Source organism: Pan paniscus, chromosome 1 (genome assembly GCF_029289425.2).
Source record: "Pan paniscus chromosome 1, NHGRI_mPanPan1-v2.0_pri, whole genome shotgun sequence".
Classification (NCBI taxonomy): Eukaryota; Metazoa; Chordata; class Mammalia; order Primates; family Hominidae; genus Pan; species Pan paniscus.
In genome coordinates, this window is record NC_073249.2 from 103,305,493 (window position 1) to 103,326,235 (window position 20,743).

The 20,743-nt window shown below is 45.5% G+C and overlaps 4 protein-coding genes across 7 annotated transcripts in view; 2 read left to right on the plus strand and 2 right to left on the minus strand.

Annotated features, from left to right (window-relative positions):
* Nucleotides 1-98: 98 nt before the first annotated feature.
* On the minus strand, nucleotides 99-7,536 carry PEX11B (peroxisomal biogenesis factor 11 beta). 3 transcript variants are annotated; one of them, XM_003806191.4, is made up of 4 exons: nucleotides 7,402-7,536; nucleotides 6,470-6,585; nucleotides 5,582-5,783; nucleotides 99-1,315 (listed from the first exon to the last, which is right to left on the minus strand). In XM_003806191.4, the coding sequence occupies exons 1-4, from the start codon at nucleotides 7,455-7,457 to the stop codon at nucleotides 910-912; spliced, it is 780 nt and encodes a 259-aa protein (XP_003806239.2). In that variant the 5' UTR covers nucleotides 7,458-7,536; the 3' UTR covers nucleotides 99-909. The 3 variants fall into 3 exon arrangements, with proteins under 3 accessions (XP_003806239.2, XP_008949276.1, XP_034822428.2); XM_008951028.7 differs by having other exon boundaries at nucleotides 7,406-7,491; XM_034966537.3 differs by lacking the exon at nucleotides 7,402-7,536 and adding an exon at nucleotides 6,724-7,255.
* A 446-nt stretch (nucleotides 7,537-7,982) lies between these two features.
* On the plus strand, nucleotides 7,983-14,001 carry LOC100995783 (putative gonadotropin-releasing hormone II receptor). Its single transcript, XM_003806194.7, is given in 4 exon segments — nucleotides 7,983-8,188; nucleotides 8,191-8,669; nucleotides 12,923-13,133; nucleotides 13,583-14,001. Coding segments are annotated over 4 exon segments (1,137 nt in total). The 5' UTR covers nucleotides 7,983-8,160.
* A 485-nt stretch (nucleotides 14,002-14,486) lies between these two features.
* Nucleotides 14,487-16,257, minus strand: RBM8A (RNA binding motif protein 8A). 2 transcript variants are annotated; one of them, XM_008951022.4, is made up of 6 exons: nucleotides 16,129-16,257; nucleotides 15,785-15,844; nucleotides 15,576-15,650; nucleotides 15,248-15,384; nucleotides 14,807-14,943; nucleotides 14,487-14,693 (listed from the first exon to the last, which is right to left on the minus strand). In XM_008951022.4, the coding sequence occupies exons 1-6, from the start codon at nucleotides 16,193-16,195 to the stop codon at nucleotides 14,648-14,650; spliced, it is 522 nt and encodes a 173-aa protein (XP_008949270.1). In that variant the 5' UTR covers nucleotides 16,196-16,257; the 3' UTR covers nucleotides 14,487-14,647. The 2 variants fall into 2 exon arrangements, with proteins under 2 accessions (XP_008949270.1, XP_003806237.1); XM_003806189.5 differs by having other exon boundaries at nucleotides 15,576-15,653; nucleotides 16,129-16,253.
* Nucleotides 16,258-16,346: 89 nt separating this feature from the next.
* The window catches only part of POLR3GL (RNA polymerase III subunit GL), a 49,593-nt gene continuing 45,196 nt past the window's right edge, over nucleotides 16,347-20,743 (plus strand). The window contains exon 1 of the mRNA XM_003806186.6: nucleotides 16,347-16,427. The gene's annotated coding sequence lies outside the window, so the exon portion shown is untranslated. The remainder of the gene's footprint in view (nucleotides 16,428-20,743) is intronic.

Here is a 20,743-nt window from a genome sequence, read left to right on the forward strand (position 1 = left end):
TGTGGGTGATGTTAGTGGCTAATCCCGAGAAAAACCCAAACCACAGTGACAGGAACAGGGGCCTCAAATTACCAAAAAATGAGGGACCAGACCAAATGTCGATGAGCAAACTGAACTTTAATTTGCTTACCTGAAAGGCTTGCTCTTCATTATTGGCATAGGCCACAGCTATTTACACAGAATCATTGTACAGGATTTACAGCAAGATGCTACACATAGCATCATTCTGGATAAGCGACAAAGGAGTAAGAACAGACTGGGGAATAAAGCTCTGAAATCAAAGTGTAAGCAGAAATCTGAAGGTATGTGTACAAGGAAGGATAAAGGCCAAATGATGAGCGAGGTTGGTGAGGTAGACATGAGGGAGGAAGAGGAAACATCCAACAACTTGTGGTGCAGAGATACAAGGGAAGAGTCCACTGGCATATAGTCTTAAAAATTACATTTGGAGTTTGAAGGAGGAAAAATCTGCCATAAGCCACCTCTGTGAGAAAAAAGAAGGCAGTTAGAACCTTACAGGCCAAACCTTATACCTCCCCTATCAAAAAGTAATTCTGCTGATTAAATCCCTGGATAGGAGAATGAGAAGGTTGAAAAAAGAAAGAGAGAGATGCATAGACACAGAACCTTAAACAGAGTTAAGAGACACAAAGTAAATACATTCAAGAGAGACACAAAGAAAGAGGAAAAGAACAGAAGCTCAGGCACATCTAGAAATTAGAGACATCCTATTAACTTCACGAGTCATCTTTCCTTACCTCATCTTCCCCAAAGCTCTTCCTCCACCCCTAAATCTCTGAATTTCTAACTTTAACCAAAGAGTAGAATTCGAATGAGGCTGGCACATGGGGGACGATCTAAGATTCCATCTCACCAGTTCAGGTCCCCTCCTTATCCTGTACCGGAAGGTCAGGGCTTGAGTCGTAGCCAGGGATAGATTAGGGTGAGAATAGACAGGATGGAGGACACGAGGCCACAAAGCCCCACAATCCCAGGGCCACAGCGCCAGAGGCCTAGTTTGTCCAGAGGAATGAAGAGATCACAGGCATTTCTGACCACGTCTAGCAGAAGTGGGGGATGACCTCTAAGGACTCGAGCCAGGAGCAGGACTTGCAGCCGAAGTTTCAGAGCCAGTTGGGGCAGACCTCCTCCTGGAGTCCCTGGTCCCCCAAGTCCCCCAGTTTCACTTCCTCCTGGGACTCCTCCTCCGGAACCTTTCAGTCGCCGGCTACAAGCAGAAGACTCTTGCTCCATCAGTAGGCGAATCTCATAAGCATCACGGCTCAAATTCATGATGAGGGAAAACAAATAGTACCTGATACACAGAGCAAAAGGGTCAGTAAGGGCATGTATACCTACTTAACATATCCAACATCACATTTTAACATTTTCTTTTCCTGTAGCACAAAGAGATTACACATTAGATCAGAAGTAAAGTGAATGCTATTACCCCTATTAGAAATGTCCTCCATCAAGGACACTATGCTAAGCAAAATAAGCCAGACACAGAAAGACAAATACTGCATAATCTCACTTATAGGTGGAAGCTAAAATAAGGCTGGGCGTGGTGGCTCATGCCTGTAATCCCAGCACTTTGGGAGGCCAAGGCAGGTGGATCGCCTGAGGTCAGGAGTTTAAGACCAACCTGGCCAACATGGTGAAACTCCATCCCTACTAAAAATACAAAAATTGGCCAGTCGTGGTGGCCAGCACCTGTAATCCCAGCTACTTGGGAGGCTGAGGCATGAGAATTGCTTGAACCCAGGAAGCAGAGGTTGCAGTGAGCCGAGATCTCACCACTGCACTCCGGCCTGGGCAACAAAGCAAGACTCTGTCTCAAAAAAAAAAAAAAAAAAAAGGCTAACTCATAGGGGCACAGAATAGAATGGGGGTTGCCAGGGGTTGGGGAGTGAGGGAAATGGGAAGATACTGGTCAAAGCGTATAAGTTTCAGTTATGCAAGATGAGTAAGTTCTGGAGATCTAATGTACTACATTGTGACTATAGTTAACAATACTGTATTGTATATTTGAAATCTGCCAGGAAGGTAGATCTTAAGTGTTCTTACCATAAAAGAAAAAAGGTAATTATGTGAGGTGATGGATATGTTAATTAGCTTGACTGTGGTGATCATTTCACAACATACATGTACAAACATCGAGCTATAACTCCTTAAATATATGTAATTTCTATTTGTCAATTATGTCCCAATAAAAATGAAGAAACAAAGTCCTCCCAACATTCTGTAACTAATACATGTTTATGTGCACCTTAAGATCCTGGTTTAAACTCCATGAGCATCATGAAATCTTCCAAGGTCAATCTAAAATTTCATTTTCCACTTGGCAACACACACACACACACACACACACACTCTCCCTCTCTCTCTCTCAACTTGACCTATAACAAGGCAAACTTGTTTTGAAAGAACAAATTTCAGATGTCTCAGAGACTCAAACATATTAAAGGTGATCTAAATCCAATCCCTATTCCTGTAAAAAAAAAAAAAAAAAAAGGCCCAGAGGTTTAAGTAATTGCCAAATGTGTTAAATTATAAATTTCTTCAGTAAAAAATCCATGTTTTTTATTTGTAATCCAATCTGACAATGGTGGTCTGTACTCAATAACTTGTACTACCTTCAAAGTATATCCTGAACCCAACCAACCACATCTCTCTATCACACCGCACTGCCATACTCTAAGCCACTAACATCTCTTGTCTGGACTTCTGCTTTAATGTTTTAACTGGTCTCACTGTGGCCATTCTTGCCCCCACCCCCAACAATCTATTTTCATATAATAGCTAGCATAAACATAAATCACATCATTACTTCCCTTCTTAAAACTCTCCATGGTTGGCCAGGCGCAGTGGCTCACGCCTATAATCCCAGCACTTCGGGAGGCTGAGGCAAGTGGATCATGAGGTCAGGAATTGGAGACTAGCCTGACCAACGTGGTGAAACCCTGTCTCTACTAAAAATACAAAAATTAGCTGGGTGTGGTGGCGCGTGCCTGTAATCCCAGCTACTCAGGAGGCTGAGGCAGCAGAATCACTTGAACCCAGGAGATGGAGGTTGCAGTGAGCTGAGATTGCACCATTGCGCTCCAGCCTGGGCGACAGAGCAAGACTCCATCTCAAAAAAAAAAAAAAAACAAAAACAAATAAACAAACAAACCACAGCTCTCCATGGTTTTCTTCCTGTCACATTCATAATAAAATATAAATACCTTAGAGAGGCTTACAGACTCAACATCTGGTCCCTACCCCTCTAACTTTACCTTGTATCATTCTTTCCTGCAATCATTATGCTCCAACCATGTTGGTTTCCTTCTACATTTTAATCCCATCAAGCTTGTTCTTGCCTTAGGACCTTTGCACTACCTATTCCCTCTACCTGGAATATTCTCCCTCCACCTGGAATATTCTCCCTCCAAAACCCTCACATAGCTAGCTCTTTCTTGCTCTTCAGGTATGAGCTTAAATATCACCTCTTCGGAGACGCCTTCCCTTATCCCTAAATCTAAAGCACTGAGTCAGTTACTCTCTACTCCATAACACTGTTTTAATTTCCTGCATAACATTTACCAGTATCTGATATTTTAATTTATTGTTTATTTATGTTTATCTCATCCCATTACAAGGTAAGTTCCAGAGGAGCAGAGGCCTTGTTTGTCTTTTCTTTTTTTTTGAGACGGTATTTCACTGTTGTTGCCCAGGCTAGAGTACAATGGCACGATCTCGGCTCACCGCAAACTCTGCCTCCCGGGTTCAAGCGATTCTCCTGCCTCAACCTCCCGAGTAGCTGGGATTACAGGCATGCGCCACCACACCCGGCTAATTTTGTATTTTTAGTAGAGACGGGGTTTCTCCATGCCGGTCAGGCTGGTCTCAAAACTCCTGACCTCAGGTGATCCACCCGCCTTGGCCTCCCAAAGTGCTGGGATTACAGGCGTGAGCCACCGCACCTGGCCGGCCTTGTTTATCTTTAACCACTGTATCCCTGCATGTACACTGGTGCCTACCATATAGTAAGAGCTCAGTAAGTATCTGTTGGATGAAATGAATAAATATAACATATAGACTCCTTTAGGGAGTTGCTTTTCCATACTGCTCCAGCCATGCCTCTGCTCCCACCCCTCATACATCATAAGCCATGTTAAAGTTGTAAATCACTGAGAAAGATGAAGGGAAAAGCAAGGTTAATATAATGAAAAAGTACAATCATAGGAAAACAAAAAACAATACAGATAATATGTTAGAGAATTTTACTCCCACATCATATTTCTCTCTACCTTTATTGTCAGCTACCTCCTTTGTCCAAGCCAACGTCATCTCTTGCTCGTATTAGGGCATCTCCTCCTCTCTTGACCCACTGCAATCCATTTTCTTTTCTTTTCTTTTCTTTTTTTTTTTTTGAGATGGAGTCTTGCTCTTGTCACCTAGGCTGGAGTGCAATAGCACGATCTCGGCTCACTGCAACCTTTGCCTCCCGGGTTCAAGTGAGTCTCCTGCCTCAGCCTCCCGAGTAGCTGGGATTACAGGTGCCCACCACCACACCTGGCTAATTTTTGTAATTTTAGTAGAGACGGGGTTTTGCCACGTTGGCCAGGCTGGTCTTGAAGTCCTGACCTCGTGATCCCCCCAACCTCGGCCTCCCAAAGTGCTGGGATTACAGGCGTGAGCCACTGCGCCCGGCCTGCAATCCATTTTCAACATCTCAAAAAGAGATGTCCTTTAAACACAATTTGAATCATGTCATTTCCCTGCTGAGAATCCTTCAATAATGTCCCATTGTAGGATAAAATAAAACAAACATTAACATTGCCTAAAAGGCCCTGTGTGAAAGATCTGGTGCCTGTCTATCTCTCAAATTTGAACTGATGGACTCAATACTGTCAATCACACTGGCTTTCTTTCTATTTCTCTAATTCCCTTAAGTCTTTCTTAGTTCAAAGCCTTACTTAGAATGTGCGATTTTCTCTGTTTGGAAATGTCTTTTCTGCTACTGTTGGCTTTGTCTAACTCCTCCTACTCAGACATCAGGTCTGAGCTAAAATATTACTTTCTCAAAGAGTTTTTTCCTGATTTTCCAATCTAAATTAGCTCCCCTTGTGATATTCTTTCATAATACCGCATACTTTTCCACAAATATATATGAGAAGTTATTCATTGTAGTATCTAACTCCCTCACTAAACTAGAAGCTTCATGGGAGCAGGCACATTATCTGTTTAGCTCTTTGCTTTATCCCCTGCCCCACAGTAAGCATCTAATAAATATTTTTGGAATGAATGAGTAAGCAGGTAGTGAGGGGGAATAACCTGTGGTATAGAAGCACAATTAAAGTGATATAATATCTTACCTTGCACAATATTAGTCATTCATTATGGAAGAGCATCTGTCTTCCATCTCCCCCCATTTGATATTCTCCGATAGTTTAAAATCTAAGTGATTGGAAGCCAAGTGACTGATCAAGACTTATATACTCTGGAAAGATCCTAAGATCTCTTTCCCTCATATAAGACAAGCTATGCAATATAGAGGCTACAAAAAAAAATCTTAAAGGAGAACAGGATATCAAACCTGAATGAACGCTGGGCCCACTTCTCCTGATCCACACGGGGAGCCAGTCCAGACTTTCCAGCCCACAGGACATTGTCACAGGCGAAGTACAAGGCTCGATTGAGGTGACTAACAGTGATGCAGAATCTCAGGACAACATCTGATAGGTGAACAGCTCTTTTGGCTGACTCAAGGGCATCTGCTGAATTACCCAGGCGTAGAACTTGTGGAGATTAGAAAGGGAAAGCAAGGATTTGTAAGTAGAGAGGCAGATAACAAGAAACAGAAACAGAGAAAGCAAGAGGGCAAAAGTTGAGCAATAATAATGACAATTTTTTTAAAGAGCAGAAACAGGCTGGGCATCGTGGCTCAAGCCTGTAATCCCAACACTTTGGGAGGCTGAGGTGGGTGGATCACCTGAGGTCACGAGTTTGAGACCAGCCTGGCCAACATGGTGTAACCCCATCTCTACTAAAAATACAAAAATTAGCCCGGCATGGTGGTGGGCACCTGTAGTCCCAGCTGCTCAGGAGGCTGAGACAGGAGAATTGCTTGAACCTGGGAGGCAGAGGTTGCAGTGAGCCAAGATTGCGCCACTGCACTCTGACCTGGACGAGAGACTCTGTCTCAAAAAAATAAAAAATAAAGAGCAGAAACAGTCCATTTTTCAATTTCAAATTTAATTTTTGTGCCAGTTTAGTTTTCTCAAACTTGACCCATTCTCTCCAGTCCTCCTAATTACTTCCATACCCCTGCTCTCTTATCTCAACTGGACTCATGCAGAGGGTAAGTGCAGAGCCAAATGAGAAAGAAGAACAGGCAGAGAGGGTACAGGAAGGAGGGACAAAGGAAGGTGAGCTGGGGACGGAGGAAAGGTTGGGGGACAAAAGGAAAGACAGAGTTACTTACGCTTTCTTCCAAGGCTCAGGTGGCTCTCCAGTTGTCGAATCTGTTTCTGTAACTCAGGACTGGCTCCACGCCTCTGCAGCGCATGGCCAAGAAGAGAGCAAGCATACTGGGCGGCCCTAGAGGAGAGGGCAGGCAAGGTAAGGTGGAGACCTCCCTGACCTTCCGCTCAAAACTATCCTCCAAAAGGCACAGACAGACTTCCCCCTTTCCCAGTTTGAGAACACTCCCCTTCCTCCTCCATGCCCATATCTCACCATTTCTCCAGGCCAGAGGAAGGGAAAGGCATAAGGAGAAAAAAGAGTCTAGAAAGGGGTGGGGAGCACTACTGAATGTTGAGCAAATTAGAGATTTGACAATGATGAGGCCTGAAGGGGCCAGTGCAGGCCGCAGGGGTCCATCACAAGCACATCAGCGTGAGCATGTACGTGATCGATGAGGGGGAGGCAGACAGTTGGAGGGCATTTTATTCCTCAGAATAGGTGAACTGAGAGATTTCAAGGCCCTTTAGCTGAATGGAGACCAAACGCCAGGGCGGAGGCAGGGGAGTTCCCGAATGGCAGCACGGTGTGGGGACACGGAAACTGGGAATGCCTCCTCAGCTCTGGGGGCAGAGTCTGGGGCTATCCACCGTGGGGCGAATGCTCCTCATTCCATCACCGCCCAGTGAGGACACTGTCGGTCTTATGTGGACACAGCAACCCTGAGCGGCCTCCCCGCTGGCCCACTCATGCCTCAGTTTCCCCATCTCTTCCGCGAACGGAAAGGAATCATCTCAACAGCGGCTCAAATCTGCGCCTCACGGTCCGTTCGGGCCCCCGTAGCCGGAGTTGACCCTTCTTGACCCCCCTGTAGCCTAAACTGACTTCGCCTCACTAGAGTCTTCCTCTGTCCATCCCTCCCCCGCCCCACCCCCATTCCTATTCGGGCCGCACCTACACAGCCGCTCCCGGGCTTGGCTCTGAGCACTGAAGCGGACCCAGGCGTCCATGACAGCCGCAGCCCAGGCTCCGCGGCCCTGCTCCCGCCCCACTTCCCGCCCCTAGTCACGCCTACTGCGCGACCCAACGGTGCCTCGCGAGGGACAAACAGTATCAGAAAAGAAAGCTTGGCCCTGGAAGCGGAATTTCAGGACGCGAAACTCGTGTCTTTTGAGCCTCCATCCGTGTATTACTGTGCGTGTCTCCGTCACAGCTTCCCCTTATCAGACGACCTCTACTCCCTAGCACGCCTCCAGCGGCACCTTCTTCTTTAAATATTCATGACCAAGGGCGGGGCCTGCAGGGGCCGGGGCGGGGCGAGAAAGCGCCGCAGTGATCTCCACGTCTTGGAGGCCGCCGGGATAGGTGTGCGCCTGGCAGAACCTCACAAATACACATGCACGCAGGCTCCGACTGAATCCAGGGCTGTAGGGGCTAAAGAGGTCTAGGGCAGTAGAGGCCTGAAGCCCAGGCTGGTCTGTCCAAGGAAAAAGGAGCGTGATTGGTACCAGATCTTCGTTCCCTGCAGAACCTTGACAGTTGAACAAGTGACCTCCTCCAGAACAGATGGAGAGTCTCCAGAAGCAGAGGCTTTAGTGAACGAAATTCGCAATAATCAGCTCCAGATCCTGAAAAGGAGGGCGAAGAATCAGTGGCCAAAGCTAACCGCTTCATACCCACACTTCATCCTCCTCAGTTTCTCTACAGGCCACCATGTCTGCAGGCAACGGGACCCCTTGGGGTCAGCAGCGGGGGAGGAGGTCTGGGCTGGATCAGGAGTGGAGGTGGAGGGCTCAGAGCTGCCCACCTTCTCGGCAGCAGCCAAGGTCCGAGTGGGAGTGACCATTGTGCTGTTTGTTTCTTCGGCTGGAGGGAACCTGGCAGTCCTGTGGTCAGTGACACGGCGGCAACCCAGCCAGCTCCGCCCCTCTCCGGTCAGGAGACTCTTCACCCATTTAGCAGCCGCCGACTTACTAGTCACTTTTGTGGTTATGCCCCTAGATGCCACCTGGAATATCACTGTTCAATGGCTGGCTGTGGACATCGCATGTCGGACACTCATGTTCCTGAAACTAATGGCCACGTATTCTGCAGCTTTCCTGCCTGTGGTCATTGGATTGGACCGCCAGGCAGCAGTACTCAACCCGCTTGGATCCCGTTCAGGTGTAAGGAAACTTCTGGGGGCAGCCTGGGGACTTAGTTTCCTGCTTGCCTTGCCCCAGGTGAGTGACCTAGGACTCAAGACCGGGCAGGACAGGGATTTGGGTCCATAGCATGAGTTAAAGGGTGCGCTTGGGGGCCATTAGCCATTAATTCTCAGGGAGTAAGCCTCTGCTTGCTTTTTTTTTTTTTTTTTTTTTTTTTTTTGCCGGCTCACTGCAACCTCCGCCTCCCGGGTTCAAGCAATTCTCCTCCCTCAGCCTCCCGAGAAGCTACAGGCGCCCGCTACCATGCCCGGCTAATTTTTGTATTTTTAGTAGAGGCGAGGTTTCACCATGTTGGCCAGGTGGTCTCCATCTCTTGACCTCGTGATCCGCCTGTCTCAGCCTCCCAAAGTGCTGAGATTACAGGCGTGAGCCACCGCACCCTGCTACCTCTGCTCTCTCTTCTGTAAGATTATTTGTATGTTAATTTACATCTGTTAAGAGCCTGCCTTTTCGATTCCTCAGGGATCTAGAACTAGAAATACCATTTGACCCAGCCATCCCATTACTGGGTATATACCCAAAGGACTATAAATCATGCTGCTATAAAGACACATGCACACATGTTTATTGCGGCACTATTCACAATAGCAAAGACTTGGAACCAACCCAAATGTCCAATAATGATAGACTGGATTAAGAAAATGTGGCACATATACACCATGGAATACTATGCAGCCGTAAAAAAATGATGAGTTCATGTCCTTTGTAGGGACATGGATGAAATTGGAACTCATCATTCTCAGTAAACTATCGCAAGGACAAAAAACCAAACACCGCATGTTCTCACTCATAGATGGGAATTGAACAATGAGAACACATGGACACAAGAAGGGGAACATCACACTCTGGGGACTGTTGGGGGGTGGGGGGAGGGGGGAGGGATAGCATTAGGAGATATACCTAATGCTAAATGACGAGTTAATGGGTGCAGCACACCAGCATGGCACATGTATACATATGTAACTAACCTGCACATTGTGCACATGTACCCTAAAACTTAAAGTATAATAATAATAAAAGAGCCTGCCTTTTAAAAACAGTATCCTCTATCTGTGCCTCTTCCATTACATCTGTTTTATTACACTTGGTTCCTACCTCTTTGTATCCTCCCAATCTCACCTCCTTCAGATTGGGGCAGGGAAGAAAAACATACATGGGGGTCTATTAAGAGAGTGAAGTCAGTGGTTTGGGTAAAACTTTGTGGTACATTCATTTATCCATTCAAAAAGTAATATGCATCTCCAGGGCCACTCAAATTTTGCTAAGGACAGGGCAGCAAAATCCTGCCTTCAAGAAATGTATAGACTACTGCAAGAAACAAAGAAATTAGGCAATTACAATATAGTGTATTCAAAAGTATTATGCTAAAGGAGCTAAAGAAGACAATGGGGGTGGGGAGTGGATAGGGGTGTCTGACACAGCCGTGCAGTCAGGAAAAGCTTTCCAGATGTTAAAATTTGATTCTTCAGAGATAGGTGTTAGACCAATTAAAATAGGAGAAATGCTAGGGAGGATGGAGGATAGAGGATCTCAATGCTACTAAAGCTGAGGACTAGAAAATGGTGAGTAATGAACTGAGAGGGGAAGAGCAAGCCAGATCACAAATAATAAAATTGTACTTTATTCTGAGTGCAGTGGAGAGACACTAAAGTAAAAAGAGAGTGACATAACCAAATTTGTGTTTTTTACTGACTTTATTGTCGAACGAGTGTTAAAATTGCAAAGAGGCGAGCATCTGAACCTGAGTACTAGGTTAATCAAATCTCAAATCCAATCCAATACTGAAAAGGAACTAGAAATCTAGGGGGGAAAAAGCTAAATACAAAGCAATTCCTTCAAGGCAAAAACCACTATCACTATCATGGGGTTGGGGGGCAGGATACAACAGCATCTCTGAGACTGTAGGATTAGAATTATGTCAGAAGGAGGCCAAGAAGGGTCTAGGATTTATCTCTGGAATGACAATGCATTATACTAAGATTTGATCCTTACTTACATCCTCAATTATTAGAAATATAACTACTAGAAGTTAGTCTGAGTATACTCCTAAGAACAAAGAAAGGCCTGGTGGCTCAAGCCTGTAATCCCAGCATTTTGGAAGGCCAAGGTGGGTGGATCACTTGAGGTCAGGAGTTTAAGACCAACCTGGCCAACATGACGAAACCCCATCTCTACTAAAAATACAAAAATTAGCCGGGTATAGTGGTGAGCACCTGTAATCCCAACTACTCAGGAAGCTGAGGCACGAGAATTGCTTGAACCTGGGAAGTGGAGGCTGCAGTGAGCCAAGATTGCACCACTGCACTCCGGCGTGGGCGGCAGAGCCAGACTCTGTTGGGGGTGGGGGGGGGGAAAGAGAAAAATAATACTTCTAATATGTTGCAAACAAGACCTTTACCAATCCAAGTGTTAAAAAGAAGCCTGTTGCTACAGTGCCATTTACAATTAGGTTTGTTTATATGAAGCAAATTTTACATGTGGACTGGGAATTAGAAGACTTTTTGTTTCAGTCTGCCTGTTTTACTTTGTTTTTTTCTGAGTCTCGGCTCTACTGCTAACTAGCTATATGATTTTGGCTAAGGCACTTGAAATCCATGGGCCACAAGATGATGCAATGGGAAATGAATTTCATCCTTTCTTACAGCCTGACAATCTGACAATATTTGCAACCTCTATTTGTTTCAATGGCAAACTGGTTGTGACATGATACATGTGCAAAAGGTGATTTTTTTTTGTTCCAAATTAGTATCCTTTTAGGTAAATTCTGTATTGCCCATATGCTGTAATTGTAGTTAAAATATTAGTGTTAATAAAATAAAAAATTTAATAATGTCACGTTAGAGTGGTAAGGGCTTAGGGGTAGTTATAGGTAGTATTAGGAGTAGTTAGAAATTACTTATTTTTGTAGGCTTGTTTCCAAGTTATCAGCAGTTGAAAGGGATGTTTCTACAGTACATGGTAAATGGCAATAAAACAGGATAAAGGAAAGATCAAAACAAGGCTGTGGACCAAACTATAAATCCAAGAGCTTTGATTATTTATTTTTTTTTTTGGAGACACAGTCTTACTCTGTCGCCCAGGCTGGAGTGCAATGGCGCAATCTCTGCTCACTGCAAGCTCCGCCTCCTGGGTTCAGGTCATTCTCCTGCCTCAGCCTCCTGAGTTCCCAAGTAGCTGGGACTACAGGCACCTACCACCACGCCCGGCTAGTTTTTTGTATCTTTAGTACAGACAGGGTTTCACTGTGTTAGCCAGGATGGTCTCCATCTCCTAACCTCGTGATCCGCCCGCCTCAGCCTCCCAAAGTGCTGGGATTACAGGCGTGAGCCACCGCGCCCAGCCAGCTTTGACTATTTTTATACTCCTCACAATTCTCAAGCACTTCTTAGGCAGAGCACAAAAACAAAAACAAAAAAAAACTTAGAAATATATGAATGCAAGAGATGGGAAGAGGAAAGACCATTTCCCAACTAGCTCAGAGTAGCCTGATCGTAACTCCAAACAGTTCACAAAATTCTGTCTTAGGCTGAAAGTATTCATCTTTCCTAAATGTCCCTCATGTCTGCTAAAATCACTTTCCCAAATGCCTTATATCTAGGAATCTGATGCCTACTGAGCTTACCTTTTATCAAATTAATAGTGACTCAATCTCCATTACTGGAACCCAGGCACTTTAACCTTGTAGCTCTAAACAGAAATAGTTTTTACTGATTCAGTTGGAAAACCCAGCAATTTAACAAAAAGGGGGAGGGGCAGCCCAATAGCATTTGGAAAATGTTAAATTTTATTATTTAACATTCTTTACCATTATAGTTACTGCACATAAGACTATTACTACTAAAGGTCACTTCAGAGCCACTGCAAAATGGCCTGGAATTTTGGCAGCACCCATTTTACACAATATTTCTTTTTCCACAAAATAACAGACATACCAGGAAAATCATTTCAGCTAAAAATATGAGTGAGGTGGTAGAAATATCATCCCTTATAAAGCGCAATGTTAGAATAGTACTTGAGAAAGCAGGATTGTTTTAAGTTCCAAGATTTAACAAACTTACTGTTCAGCATCATATTCAAGCCTAAAAGGAAGATAGGATTTTCAAGATATATTTCCAACTTCTTTAACATGGCACCATGGATGAACTGTTTCTCAGCACTGTGCTGCTTCACTTGGAATTAAGGATGAATTGGGAGGAGATAGTATGACATAGGTGGGTAGGTTGGGTGGTGAGGGGAACCAGTTCTAATAGTCCTCAACTCCACTCCAGCTGTTCCTGTTCCACACCGTCCACTGAGCTGGCCCAGTCCCTTTCACTCAGTGTGTCACCAAAGGCAGCTTCAAGGCTCAATGGCAAGAGACCACCTATAACCTCTTCACCTTCTGCTGCCCCTTTCTGCTGCCACTGACTGTCATGGCCATCTGCTATAGCCGCATTGTCCTCAGTGTGTCCAGCCCCCAGACAAGGAAGGGGAGCCATGGTGAGACTCCAATTCCCAGGCCTTAATCCTTAACCCTAGACCTGTTGCCTCTAGCATCATTTATTTATCTACCTACCTAATAGCTATCTACCAGTCACTAAACCATGGTGAGATTCTAACCATGTCTAGCACCTGATGCTAGAGATAATTTTGTTGAATCCCTTCAATTATAAACAGCTGAGTTAGCTGGACAAGGACTAGGGAGGCAATCAGTATTATTTATTCTTGAACACCATCAAGTCTAGACTTGGTGGCTTCATATTTCTATCATAATCCCTGGGGGTAAGAAATCATATAGTCCCAGGTTGGGAAGGGGAAAACGGTTTGCAACATTCTCCTCCTTGTAGGAGGCGAGCTCTGTCTCACTAGCTATGCCCCTCCATCAATTCACCCTATACTCAGATCAGAAGCTGAGTGTCTGAATTACAGTATATTTTCTAAATTCCTAGCCCCTGCTGGTGAATTTGCCCTCCCCCGCTCCTTTGACAATTGTCCCCATGTTCGTCTCCGGGCCCTGAGACTGGCCCTGCTTATCTTGCTGACCTTCATCCTCTGCTGGACACCTTATTACCTACTGGGTATGTGGTACTGGTTCTCCCCCACCATGCTAACTGAAGTCCCTCCCAGCCTGAGCCACATCCTTTTCCTCTTGGGCCTCCTCAATGCTCCTTTGGATCCTCTCCTCTATGGGGCCTTCACCCTTGGCTGCCGAAGAGGGCACCAAGAACTTAGTATAGACTCTTCTAAAGAAGGGTCTGGGAGAATGCTCCAAGAGGAGATTCATGCCTTTAGACAGCTGGACGTACAAAAAACTGTGACATCAAGAAGGGCAGGAGAAACAAAAGGCATTTCTATAACATCTATCTGATCCTAAGAGTATGTAGGAACAGAATAGTAAGTCTTTAGTGCCATAAGATCTTAACATCTCACTTCTACTCCTGCTCTCCTAGTTCCCCCCAAAAAAGAAATACTGACCAGTGTCTCTACTTTAAACCCTACCTGAAACTTGAGACTATGTCTAATATAGAAACTCACATAACTAGCCCAGGCAACACAGCAAGACCCCATCTCTACAAAAATATTAAAAATTTAGCCAGGCATGGTGGCATGTGCCTGTAATCCCAACTACTAGGGACAGTGAGGCAGAAGGATGGCTTGAGCCCAAGAGTTTGAAGCTGCAGTGAGCTATGATCAGCTGCAATCCACCCTGGGTAACACAGCAAGACTCTATCTCAAAAAAAAGAAAAAAAAGAAATACATAGAGTTCAGTCCCTAGAAGTATCTTCACAATGATCCATACAGCCTTGCTATGCTTTAGAACTTTCAATTTTAGGACAGGAAAGTACCATTAAATGTAGAAAACAAAAATGGAACATTTATTCGCAACTCAAATACTACGCATATAGGGTAAGAGATTAAATATAAACACAGCAAGTTCCACCCCAGTCCTATTTGTCCAAGGCTGCATGGTCAAATGGAATCTTGAAGAGAACACCTGGACAACAGAGGACCTGTCAGCGACGTCTCCGGTCTGGACTTCTGCTGCGTCTTCGGCCACCTCTAGGGAAAAAGAAGCAGGGAGAGGAGTCCATTAGAGGGACATAATACTAAGTCCTCATTCTGTTTCGTTCGTATTCCCTTCACCCAGACAGTATTTGCCCTCTTCATTTTACCTCCTCTTGCCTTTTGGTGGACCCCGAACAAAACACCAGTCAACGCTGATGGGCTGTCCCATCAAATCCTGGCCATTGAGTCCCTCCATAGCAGCCTGGGCTTCCTTGTATGTTTCATATTCAACTAGAGTATACCCCTGGGGAAAGTGAAAAGACAGATATGAAAACCCTCCTATTTCCCCAAGTATCACTGCCTATCTTTTTCCTCAAATCTAAACTCAGAAACATCTACACACTTTAAACAATGAATGTACATCATATATCTCTACTGTATATATGCATCATCTCCGTTTCTGTCTCTTTGGCGTGTCTGACAAAACATAGATTTCCAATGTCATTTTATTTCAACTTTGCTCTTGGCCAACCACAGCAAACACAGAACTACTAATGCTGTCTAAGGCTTATGAAAGAAAGGAGGCAATAAAGTGTCACTTAGGATACCTTCAGATATCCTGTTCGCCTGTCGAGGTTGAGGTGAATGTTTTTAATTTCCCCATATTCTGCGAATTTGTCGTGTATGTCTTCTTCGGTGGCTTCCTCATGGACTCCAGTTACAAAGAGAATCCAGCCTTCAACAGCTGTTGGGGGACGGGGGGGAAGTTGTATGAGTACATGAGAGACACTTTAAGCAGGCTCACAGGAATAGAGTGAGTGCGGACTCAGATTGTTTAAGCTATCTCTGAACCCATTCCTACTGCGTTTAACTACTTTATTGGTTTCTAACTACTACCACAGACACGGACACCTCACAGGTTCCATTATTACTCACAGCGTTGTGGTCCGGGTTCATCGCCATCCTGCTCCACGCTGTCATAATCCTCACGCATCCGCGCTCGGGACCCCTCTTCTATAAGGGACATACACGAGATCACCGAAAACTCCCACTTTCTCCCATTGTTCCTATGAGTTGGGTGGGGACTCCAAAACCCGTAGCTCCTGCCCTACTAGGCCACTCTACCCCATTTTCCCCACACTCACCGGAGCCAAAGCCGCGACCCTTCCGTTTCTTCGCTTTTTCTTTCAGTTTGTGAATGCTCTCTGGAGCCCCAGAAGATAAAAGAATAAGTAACTATGACAGTCATTTGTAACAATCGTCTCTTTCCCAATACACTACCAGCAAGCCGACCCACACCGCCTCCAGTCTTAGTGCCTTCCCGGTCACGCCCTCCCTTCTCCTGAAGGGGGCGGAATCTCTAATCCACCCAAGACCCGGTTCCTCGATTCCCATCGTTACGACCGAGGAGAAAAGAGAGTAAATTTTCCTATTATAGCCTTCTCTCGCACCTTCCCCGCTTCCCACCAGCCGTCTCCACTGTCCTCACCGTCCCCATCCTCATCCATGGCGAAATCTTCGCCCCCAGCCTCGTGAAGATCTAGCACGTCCGCCATCTCGCCTTCGATCGAGATCTCGTCTGTGCCGCTCAGACACTAGGTACCTCGGGAAACTGTCGCAGAGGGGAAAGGTCGCCAGCCAAGCTGACCAATCAAAGGCTAACTCTAAATCCCTCCCTCTGCACGGTAAAAACACGCAAATTGGGGCGGGCCTAGTGAGGAAAGATACCGGAAGTGTTTCTGTGGCCATCTTGAGCAGGTCGCAAGCTAAATCCTGCCATCTTAGGAGGTACAGACTACAGGGGGCCGTGGCTTCTTCTTAACCGCGGCAGCTGCTGATAAATACTGTACTATTAACAGTGAGGCCCGGCGTAATTTCCTTATTAGAGGGCTTCTTTACGTCTCTTCATCCCAAACTGGGAAATGGTAATTGAAGAAACCCTTTTCTTTCAAAAATCCCAGGCCTGTACCCTGTCTTTAGGCAGCGTGGTGTATGATAGGAGCGTTTTTAAAAAATAGTTTGATCAGCAGTGAGGGCATAAAGAGCTGCTTCTGGAACCTGCAGCACCAAATTTCTCTTCAGGAAACTAACAGACTTGGTTGCAATACGGTTGGTAAGACAGATATAAATTTTTTTTTTAAATATAAAACTCCCTGCCTGTAATCCCAGCTACTAGGGAGGCTGGGGCAGGAGTATCGCTTGAACCCGAGAAACGGAAGCTGATTAGCTGGGCGTGGTGGAGTGCACCTGTAATCCCAGCTACCTGGGAGGCTGAGGCAGGAGAATCAGTTGAACCCGGGAGACGGAGGTTGAGGCGAGCCGAGATCTTGCCACTGCACTCCAGTCTGGGGGACAAGAGCGAGACTCTGTCTCAAAAAAAAAAAAAAAAAAAATGAATAAGAGTAAAACGAAAAATAAAATTTAAAAAGCGATTAGGAGACACTAATTCATTCTCCACAGTAGGTACTGTGATCATTTTAAAAATCAGTTGGTTACATACCTACTAAAAATCCTTGTTGTTATTGTTTTGAGACGTAGTCTCGCTCTATCACCCAGGCTAAGAGTGCAGTGGTGCAGTCTCGGCTCACTGCATCCTCTGCCTCCCGGGTTCAAGCAATTCTCCTGCCTCAAGCCTCCTGAGTACCTGGGACTACAGGCGCCCCCCAAGCCTCCTGAGTACCTGGGACTACAGGCGCCCCCCCACCCGGCTAATTTTTGTATTTTTAGTAGAGACGGGATTTCACCATGTTGGCCAGGCTGGTCTTGAACTCCTGACCTCAAGTGATCCACCAGCCTCCACCTCCCAAAGTGCTGGGATTACAGGCGTGAGCCACTGCGCCCGGCCTAAAAACCCTTTTTGTTAGAGGGGTTTGGCTATACTACCCAGGCTGGCCTGAAACTCGCCTCCCAAGCATCTGGGACGACAGGGGTGTAACCATGCACCCGGCTCTTTCCTTGGCATTTTGCTGCACTTAGAATAAAAATTCAAACTCACAAAGCCTGCTCTGCCTATGTTTTCAACCTGTTCAACCACCGTTCTTCTCCTTCACCCATGAAGCTCTCCTTGCTCTTTCGCCCAACTGTGGTGTGCTCTTTCTCATCCCGGGGCTTTTGCAACTTGGTTTGTTTTGTTTTTGAGACGGAGTCTCACTCTGTCACTCAGGCTGGAGTGCAGTGATGCGATCTTGGCTCACTGCAACCTCCGTTTCCTGGGTTCAAGGCTTCTCCTGCGCCAGCCTCCTGATTAGCTGGGACTACAGGCGTGCGGCACCACACCTAGCTAATTTTTGTATTTTTAGTGGAGACGGGGTTTCGCCATGTTGGCCAGGCTGGTTTCTAACTCCTGACTTCCGGTCATCCGCCCTTCTCGGCCTCCCAAAGTGTTTGGATTACAGGCATGAGCCACTGCTCCCCGCAGCTTTCTGTTCCTGGTGCTCTTCCTCTAGCTTTTCACATATTGGGTTCGACCTCATTTTTTTTTTTTTTTTTTTGAGATGGAGTATCGCTCTGTCACCCAGGCTGGAGTGCAGTGGCACGATCTCGGCCCACTGTAACCTCCACTTACTGGGTTCAAGCGATTCCTCTGCCTCAGCCTCCGGAGTAGCTGGGACTACAGGCACGTGCCACCACGCCCAGCTTTTTAAAATTTTTTTAGTAGAGACGGGGTTTCAGCATATTGGCCAGGCTGGTCTTGAACTCCGTACCTTGTGATCCACCCGCCTCGGCCTCCCAAAGTGCTGGGATTACAGGCGTGAGCCACCGCGCCCGGCCGAGTTCGACCTCATTTTTAAGATCTCAATAGTACTGTCACCCAAAGGGGTCTTCTCCACCCTCCTGTCTTTAACTGTGTATTTCCTTCACAGAACTTAAATCAGAATCTTCTTTCATTCTTTTTTTTTTTTAAGACAAGGTCTCACTCTTGTCAACCAGGCTGAGTGCAGTGGTGCAATTATGGCTCACAGCAGCCAACCTCCCAGGCCCAAGTGATTCTCTTGCCTCAGCCTCCCGAATATCTGGGACTACAGGCACACGCCACTGCACGCGGCTAATTTTTAAAAAATCTTTTGTAGAGACGGAGTCTTGCCATGTTGCTTAGGCCAGTCAGAATCTTTAATTACCTTGTTTACTTTCTAACTTGTTTATTGTCTGTTTTTCCCGTTAGAATATAATCCTTATGGCAGAGATAGTTATTTACAACTAAAATCCCTGAAGTTTAGCCCAATGTCTGGCTCATGGTAGACATTTGGTAGATACTTATCGAATGAATGAATATTAGAATGGCAGGAAATTCTGTCTGCCCGATGCTATGTGACTGGAAAATAAAGCTGGAAATACAGTTTAGGGTCTGCTGTGCTAAGGATTTTGGAATTTATCCTATAGGCAAGAAATTTACCTACTTCAAATATTTGAGTATTCATGGTTTTTAATATTTGAAAATAGCCTCCATACTAGTTGTTGCTTATTATTTTTCCTTAAATAGACTGACTTTAAACATAAATTTACACTGAAAGGAAAATCAGTATTTTTCTACTAAGAATTCAGATAAAAGCACAACTATTAAAAACTGTTTGCCCATCTATCATCTAAAATCATCTCAGGAACACATATAAAACTGGGAAATGGTAGGCCAGGCATGGTAGCTCATGCTTGTAAACCCAGCACTTTGGGAGGCCGAGGCAGGTGGATAGTTTGAGTTCAGGAGTTCAATACCAGCCTGGGCAACACAGCAAGATCCACCTCTACAAAAAATTTAAAAAGAATTACTTGGGTGTGATGGTGTGTGCCTATAGACCTAGCTACTCTGGAGGTTGAGGTGGGAGGATTCCTTGAGCCTGGGAGGCGGAGGCTGCAGTGAGCCAAAATCACGCCACTGCATTCTGGCCTGCTCATTAGAGTGAGACCCTGTCTCAAAAAAAATAAAAAAAAACTTTGGGAAATGCTGCTAAAGGTAAAGATAGTTCAGTGATGGCTTAAGCAAGGGAGTGTCACAGTCATAAGTATTTTATAAAGAAATATGACAGTAGGAGGAGGAGGATGTTAAGAATGGAGGTGAAGACCAGCTAGGAAGCTATTGTAGTGATCCAGTCTGGAGATGAGAAAGGACCAAACCTAAGCTCAGGCAGTAAATATGGACAAAACATATTAGGAGGTAGGCCAGGCACAGTGGCTCACACCTGTAATCCCAGCACTTTGGGAGGTTGAGGCGGGAGGATCACCTGAGGTCGGGAGTTCGAGACCAGCCTGGCCAACATGGTAAAACCCCATCTCTATTAAAAATAAAAAAATTCGCCACGTGTGGTAGTGGGTGCCTGTAATCCCAGCTACTTGGGAGGCTGAGGCAGGAGAATCTCCTGAACCCAAGAGGCAGTGGATGCAGTGAGCTGATACTGCACCATTGTACTCCAGCCTGGGCAACAAGAGCAAAACTCTGTCTCAAAAACAACAACATATTAGGAGATAGACTCAACAGTAAGTGACTGATTACATTATGGTAGAGGAGTTGAGGGTGGATCTGAGGTGTGTGGCATAGGTAATAGTGTAGATAATAATTCTAATAATAGATCGGCGGGGCGTGGTGGCTCACGCCTGTAATCCCAGCACTTTGGGAGGCCCAGGCAGGTGGATCACCTGAGGTCAGGAGTTCGAGACCAGCCTGGCCAACATGGTGAAACTCCATCTCTACTAAAAATACAAAAATTAGCTGGGCGTGGTGGCGGGCGCCTATAATCCCAGCTACTCAGAAGGCTGAGGCAGGAGAATCGCTTGAACCCAGGAGGCAGAGGTTGCAGTGAGCCGAGATCGCGCCATTTCACTCCAGCCTGGGGGACAAGAGCAAGACTTCGTCTCAAAAATAATAATAAGAATAATAATAATAATTCGAATAATAGATCTAGAGAGTCAAAGAGGAATGAGTATGGAGAAATGTTTTTTATTTTGGATATGTTTCAAAGTGCTTTTGTCATATTCAGATGGCCGTGTCAAGTATGTGGAAAGTAAATGTAAAAGCTTACAACAGGTTGGGGAGGAAGAAATAGATTTGAGAGTCATGTGTATAGTGGAGTTCAAGTCACCATAATGGGTGAGATTGCCAGTGGGAGTAGGTA

Bases quoted from the DNA above. Each gene is read 5' to 3' on its own strand.
- PEX11B (XM_003806191.4), bottom strand. From the start codon at position 7,457: ATGGACGCCTGGGTCCGCTTCAGTGCTCAGAGCCAAGCCCGGGAGCGG. The intron at 6,586-7,401 runs GTGCGGCCCGAA...CCTCTCCTCTAG, and splicing joins GCCCGGGAGCGGCTGTGTAG to GGCCGCCCAGTATGCTTGCT. The intron at 1,316-5,581 runs GTTTGATATCCT...TCTGTGTATCAG, and splicing joins TGGGCCCAGCGTTCATTCAG to GTACTATTTGTTTTCCCTCA.
- RBM8A (XM_003806189.5), bottom strand. From the start codon at position 16,195: ATGGCGGACGTGCTAGATCTTCACGAGGCTGGGGGCGAAGATTTCGCC. The intron at 15,845-16,128 runs GTGAGGACAGTG...CTGGGGCTCCAG, and splicing joins CATGGATGAGGATGGGGACG to AGAGCATTCACAAACTGAAA. The intron at 15,654-15,784 runs GTGAGTGTGGGG...TGTCCCTTATAG, and splicing joins GGGTCGCGGCTTTGGCTCCG to AAGAGGGGTCCCGAGCGCGG.